General features: G+C 33.8%; 1 protein-coding gene and 1 pseudogene across 1 annotated transcript; both read right to left on the bottom strand.

Moving 5' to 3' along the window:
- Window positions 1-974: 974 nt before the first annotated feature.
- Window positions 975-2489, bottom strand: LOC120259195 (protein RADIALIS-like 1). The gene is made up of 2 exons (XM_039266753.1): window positions 2150-2489; window positions 975-1163 (listed from the first exon to the last, which is right to left on the bottom strand). Exon 1 carries the CDS (start codon window positions 2402-2404, stop codon window positions 2183-2185), a length of 222 nt encoding a protein of 73 aa, XP_039122687.1. The 5' UTR covers window positions 2405-2489; the 3' UTR covers window positions 975-1163; window positions 2150-2182.
- Window positions 2490-5230: 2741 nt separating this feature from the next.
- LOC120258667 lies at window positions 5231-5941 on the bottom strand (annotated as a pseudogene).
- Window positions 5942-7040: the final 1099 nt, after the last annotated feature.

Here is a 7040-nt window from a genome sequence, read left to right as displayed (position 1 = left end):
CTAGACTGAGAAAAGAATGAGGAGCTAAAATGAACTGAACTTTTACATAACCGAAATGTGCCTAAGCAAATTGATCAAATAGGCAGTCTTGGTGTCCCTACATCAATGGAACTTATTGGGAATGTTTTTTTCACAGTATAAATTAAGGTTTTAATGTAAAACTGTTTTTTTATTTAAAAAGCTAATGGAGCCGTAGTTTAAAAACAAAATATTTAATATTAAAAAAATAAAATGCGCATGTTCATAAATACTTACAGACATGCGCATTTTGATAATTAAAATTTTCAAATATAATATTGAAAAAAAAGCCGATGTGTGCAGTTTATTTATTTTCTTTTTAAATACATATTCAAATGTTACATTGGGTTTTGTTATAGTTTTCAGCACCATGACCTTCGAATTTTAATTTAATAAAATTTTTATCTTAACCATTTTTTTTTCATATACCCTTAATTAATCACTTTTATATATCGACAGAAAAATTAAATAATAATAATAATATTGGAATAGATCTTCACTTGGATCCTGTGGTTAACTTATGATCCCAAGGTATCAGGGACCACTGCGATAGACTGACAGAGAGCTTGGCAATATTGTCAAACTGGCAAGCTAGGAACTGAAACATCAAGAATATAAAAAGCCCGATCTTTTGAAGAAAATCAAAGCCTTCCACTCCTTTCTCAAATATCACACTATAAGGATTGAGACATAAGATTAGGATATTCCTTATCAACTATTAGGAATGATTTTATGATTCTGAAGTTCATAGTGGTTTTTTTCTTTTTCTTTTTGCCCCTTTTCTTTTCTTTTTCTTTTTTTTTTCTTCCTTTTTTTTTGTTTTGGTAATCTAAACAGACAAAGTCACTCACAACTCCCCTTTCTTAAGTCCTTATCAATCACACTTCAATATAAATATATAATAAAACTTCAATATATATTATATATTAAACACATTTAGACTAAGTACACGAAAGAGAGAGAAGGAATGAGAAACATCTAGACATAAAAGAGAAGAGAGAGAACAAAAGCTTACAACATATCAAGCACATTAATGTAACTATTGTATGTAGTAGATAAACGCACGCATGCATGCATGTGCATGCACATGCATGGTTATAGCCTTTCAAGCTTTGCCTTAATGGAGCCATATTAGGTACGTAACCCTGCAAGAAAACCAATAAAAGCAGGCCATTAATTAACATTATTCTAGAATGAAAGGAGGGGAGAAAGGGCCAACTTTCATGTCAGACAGAAGGAAAACACGCATGAATGAAGTGGTGTGAGTGTGACATTGTAAAACACTAATTAGCATGAAGTTATATATGAGAAACATGAGCTTTATTTTTATTTTTTTTTTAATAAAAAAAGGCATATGGGGAGAGCTAGGGAGCATGAATTAATGGATAGTGTGTTAGGATTAGATCTCATGTGGGCTTGGTGGGTTAGGTGTGAAGGGACAAGGATAAGGAGTTCTGGGATGTGGGGGAGTCTTTGGTGCTCCACATAGTATTCTCTGCTCCCATACAAAACAAAGTAACAGTCTAGATGCTTGAATGTAGTACTTGATCCGAGACTGTCTTCTTTCTGTCTACACAGGGTTTAGGTCCAGATGGGAGGCAGACAACTTCCATGCCTGGTCTCCTACCTCTGTCCCGCTCAGTCCCACACATTCATATATATATATATATATATATATATATATTATACAGAGACACACACATACACACACACAGAGAGAGAGAGAGAGAGAGAGTATTTAACTATATATTAATATAACTGGTTAACTACTATATATCTTGATAAACAGTAATTAGAAAGGAGATATACCATTTAATAACTAATATACATTTATGGTTGGCTACTTTAATAAACATTTATTAAAGTATGCCTGTGTGTGGGGGTGTGTCTGAGTGAGAGAGTGAGTGAGAGTGACAAGAAAGAGAAGAGAAGATAAGAAAAGCAGATTGACGAAGGTGGCAAGGCATGCAAGCAAGCTATGAGAATTAATTATATAGATATATAAATGCATATATATACAAAAAGAGTGAAAAACATTCAACATATGAGTTCAATTCCTCAATGAACTAATTAATAGTAAGCACTAGTTATATGCATAAATAAATATAAATGTATATATATATATATATACCTGAGAGGTCATGATGACAATAATATAAGCCTGCTAACGACGGTAGTTAGGGTATGGGACTCTGCCATTATCAATACTGTTAACATCACTGACAAGGATATCATAGTGCTTCTTCACCTCCTCCACCGTCTTCCCGACAGCACGGGCAACCTTCTGCCAACGGTCCGGCGTGTCCTCGTCATATCGAGCCAGTGCTTCCTCAAACATCTTATTCTGTTTCACAGTCCAAGATGTGTTAGCGTTCCTTGAAGCCATCTCTTTCTATATAAGAACTTGAAACTAGCTTTGTGATGATATGTAACTGTTAATGGTGGTTGTAGCTGTAGGGATGAAGAGGGAGTTGCTAGGAGTGCTCTATTTATAGACAGGAGGAGAATGAAGGGAATGCCCTAAAGGAAAGGGAATGGAGGGAATAAAGAGTGACTTTGTATGGCTTAGAACCACAAGAATTGTTGAGGACAATGAGTGATAAGTAAGTGTGTGTGTGTGGGGGTGTGTGTGTGTTTGTGGAGGGGTTTGCTCATCTATCTTCTTCAAGTGGTTCTTTTCAAACATAAAATCTCTGCTTACCCTTTCTCGCTTTTCCCGTTTCCTAAGTAATCATTTTTTTTTTCTTTTAGTTTTATTAATGGTTTTAGTTGGAGTATTTGTTTCATGCTGTGAGAGAATACTTTTAATTTTCTTTATTTTTATTAAAAAGTTAATAAAATCATGTATTGTATTAGTATAATCAGGTTTTTCTTTCACAAGACGGTCGTAAAACAAAGATTACATGAAAACTTGCAAGTTTATTTAGCATTAGAGTTTTTATATAATAACGGACAATTGTTAATGAGTGACTTTTGTGAGGCTGTTCTCTACAGTACTAAAACTTTTTTTCCCATACCTTTTCTTTTTTTAAAGTTGGTGGTATTTCTATCATGGTGTTAATTGTATCTATATTATTGCTGCAACAATTTCAGCCAAAACCTGATCATGAATGCACAGGAAATTGCTCTCTTGGTTGCAACTTGAAAAATATCAAATGCTTCAATATCAACTTGACATTGAGAGGTTCAATCTTTGTAACCATATATGGGATGCTGGACCTCATTATTTAGATGCTCTTGTACCCTGGCACCATGAAATTAACAACCACAATAGCTTGGAGGAAAGTTAACAGCTAGCAAGCAAGATAGTGATCATATATACTTAATAATGATGCATGTATAGTAGAAAACATCATCATTCTCTCACAGTGAGAGTAAATATATATATATATATATAAACCCTATGAAGTTAGAGCTGTTGTTGATGTTAGTGGCGCTATGAGTGGCAAGGAATGATAATCTTCAAAGCCAAAAAGGGCGTCAAATCAAAGGATACGGAGGAAATATCAAATGGTATACACTTTAAGAATCTTTCCAAGACCCCCGGAAACGAATAAAAAGTACTAGTAATGTTGCATATCATTGGAGGTGTGGCAAGTTTGAATCCATATATAAGAAGGAGAGTTTCCATCAAACCAAGTTGCATATATGCAATTGATCAGCCGCCAAATGATCTTTTCTCCTCAAACACTGCAAAGTGGTCACAGATTCCATGCAGCTGATTTTTAAGAATCCTTATCATTTTGCAATTAATGTCTGTGGGTTCCTAACTTTTCTCAATCAAAGTGGTCCTTTTTTATCACAAGTTGGAGGAATCTGACGGCCATGCATGGTCCTTATTTAATTCCTCTTCTAAGCATGAGCTAGCACTCTCGATCAACCTAAGGTGAGGAGACCATTAAGGGTTCTTTTTTTTTTTTTTGCTTTCTTGAAGCCACTTGCTTTAAAGCTTTCATCAATGGAGGGGCTTCAACCGCTTGGCAAGGAGGAAAACCATAGCTTATATCTATCTTTGTGTATGCATATACTTTAATTGGTATATGATTCAAGCTAGTAGTACTATTTTTTTTGGACCAGGTCAACATGAAATGGAAATCCATGAGGGGGATTGCCACTATACAATGTTGTATAGAATCTTGGTGAGAAGAATGGCCAAGATGTTACAGTCATTGCATACTGTACTCATTCTTTCCTTCTGATCTTCAGGAGTGAAGATGCATATGAAGTAGAAGTAAGATATTTGTGAGTCTATTGTGTATATATATGATGATGTGTATCATCCTCATCAGTTAGATAACCATATGTGGTGGCTTAGGTCAGATGGATAAGATTTCAAACAAATATAATGCTACCTAATTAACAATAATATATATACATCAATGTGAAACTATATATGTATGTGATAAAGCATACGTCTAGACAAGATCGATGTTGTTCATTTATTGAAGATATGGTTGAAATCTTGCAAGGACAATCTTTCAACTCAAGAATCATTTTATGGATGGTGGCTTTATCATAATAGACTCTGATAAAATTTTCAATCTAGTTAATTGGAACATCTCTTTGAAGGTTTTGGATTAGTAAATATACTTTGGTGACCACTGAATTAATTGAATTAATTAAGAATCTATCCTCATTTTCACTTGCGCAAAAGATTCCTCTTATCCCAAACTTTTAGACTGTTATGGCTATCGTTTTTTATGGATTCTATGGCCTCAAAGTCAAATTTACTACCAACATCAATCTTTTTTATTTTGTCTTAGCATATATAAAGATAAGTGAATCATTTTATTCATTAACACTAAAGGAGTTGTTTGGTTGACAGTAAGTCAAATTACATGTAAGTGGACTTATAGTGTAAGTGAAAATGTTGTATTTCAATTTATATCATGTTTGGTTTTATGTAAAAATATTGTATTTCATTTTTATGTGTTTGGTTTGATGCAAGTGTGAGAGGTATGGTCACCTTTTAAATGGTACTGTGAGATTACCTCCATTAATTTTTATTACTGATTATTTAATACTTGTCATACAAATTAATTTAAGCCAATATAATTAATTAACTTAATACAATATTCATTAACTATAAAAATATTTAATATTTATTTTTAAAAAATTAGCGTTAAATTTAATTAATAATTAATATTTTTTTTGTAACATAAAATTACGTTACAAAATAGAATCACTTGTGGAAAAAAAATCAACACCTTCTCTACTTCTCTGTCAACGTTGCTGGCGCCGATAAGGGTTTCTTCTTGAAAACAATCTCCGTATCAAGGCCGAAACCATCGACCTCACAAACATTAACAACCTTCATCCTCTTGAACATCATCACAACCCCATCAATCCCGGAGAGATCGTTGGCCGAGTACTTGTCGCCCTTGTGCTTGATCATCACATGGAGCACACAAACCACTCCAGGCCAGAGCGTGCGCTCGATCTCGGCAGCAAAGTGATCAGGGTAGAGTGTGTGGTTGAAAACATTTAAGAATTTGAAATCGAAGGAGGAGTCAGGGAAGGGCTGGGAATGGAAATCACTGGCGACGACGAGAGAAGGATTAGGAATGAGATCCATGCAAATGGTGGAGGAGATGCCAATAGCGTGAAGGGCGGTGACCTCTTGGCCTATGCGAGCACCGATGCAGAGAGCTTTGGAGGAGTTGGATAGGAGGGGATTAGGATTTGAGATTGGAGAAGAAGAGGGAGAAGATGCGGACCTTGCGATCCCAATTGCGGGTGGTCCAAACGAGGCAGAGATGGGGGTAGAAGCCTGGTTGGCGTCGTTGCCGCCAAGGAGGTGAAGGTTAGAGATAAAGCTCTGTCTAGGGTGAGAATTGTTGGGTGATAGAAACTTTGTCTATGAAAAGTAGGGTGACTATAAGCTCCGGCTGAGAAATATTTTACAATATTTCAACTCAGCCATTTTTGTTGTAAGTTGAATCAATGGAAAATGAGGGGTGAGAAGTAACTAGTATTACATGTGCAATGTACTTTTACCTCAAACCAAACACCAAAAAGTAACGTTCACATGTAAAAATAGTTACTTCACTTCTACTTACACTTACTTACTATCAACCAAACATCCTCTAAATTATCTAATTAGGAAAACTCCCTTTTACTTACCTTGGCATTATTGCCTTAGGTTATATGAAACTTTACAGGAAACTAAATTATCTTGTGCAGGGGCGAAACCAAGGGGGGCTAGCAGGGGCTGAAGCCCCCCTAGGCGCCGGGGAAACTATCTTTCATGCCACATAAGGTTTATTGTTTTCGATTTTTCTATATTTAAATTAATATAAAATAAAATATTTGGGCACCTAAAAGCAAGGAGTAGCCTTGTGCTTGAGTGGTTAGTGGGCTTCTTTGTAAGATTTGGGATTTTGACCCACTGTTAGTTTTTACATCCCATTTTTTTATTTTAAAAACTATTATGATTTCAAATTTTAAATAAAATTTATATAAAAATTTTAGTAATTTAAAAAAAGGTTTAAAAAATCGTATATATATATATATATATATATATATATATATATATATATATATATATATATAGTGATAGGGATAGATTTTACCATATTTAAAAAAAAAAAAAATACAAACTTGATATGTATTCTTATTAATTGAGTTATTGAAAATATCTTATATTTGCTATTAAAAACACAATTTTAAATTATCCTTTATGTTATTTTAATATATGTATTTAATTTTTTTTATGTTAGCATATTATTTTTCGTTTAAAATAATTATTTTGTTGGATTATTTTTTTATTTTTTTATGGTTTGCTTTTAGGCTTCAACCCCTCCTATCATTGAGTCCTGGTTCCGTCCCTGATCTTGTATAATAAAAAAAATATATATATAATTCCTTTATCACTTGGAAAATTTGCTTCTTTTCTATAGTAGGTAGAATCATTATTGTCAACATAGGTTTTTCATCACTCCCACTCACTAAATGCAAATTCCAAAAATAGATTCTTAACCAACTTAAACTTTATCATAAGGATGTTCTACTTATTTCAATAG

Source organism: Dioscorea cayenensis, chromosome 4 (genome assembly GCF_009730915.1).
Source record: "Dioscorea cayenensis subsp. rotundata cultivar TDr96_F1 chromosome 4, TDr96_F1_v2_PseudoChromosome.rev07_lg8_w22 25.fasta, whole genome shotgun sequence".
In the NCBI taxonomy this organism is placed as follows: domain Eukaryota; kingdom Viridiplantae; phylum Streptophyta; class Magnoliopsida; order Dioscoreales; family Dioscoreaceae; genus Dioscorea; species Dioscorea cayenensis.
Note: the sequence above shows the minus strand (reverse complement) of the source record. Positions and strands in the feature narration are given on the sequence as shown.

Coding starts and splice junctions, on each gene's coding strand:
- LOC120259195 (XM_039266753.1), bottom strand. CDS start 2,404: ATGGCTTCAAGGAACGCTAACACATCTTGGACTGTGAAACAGAATAAG.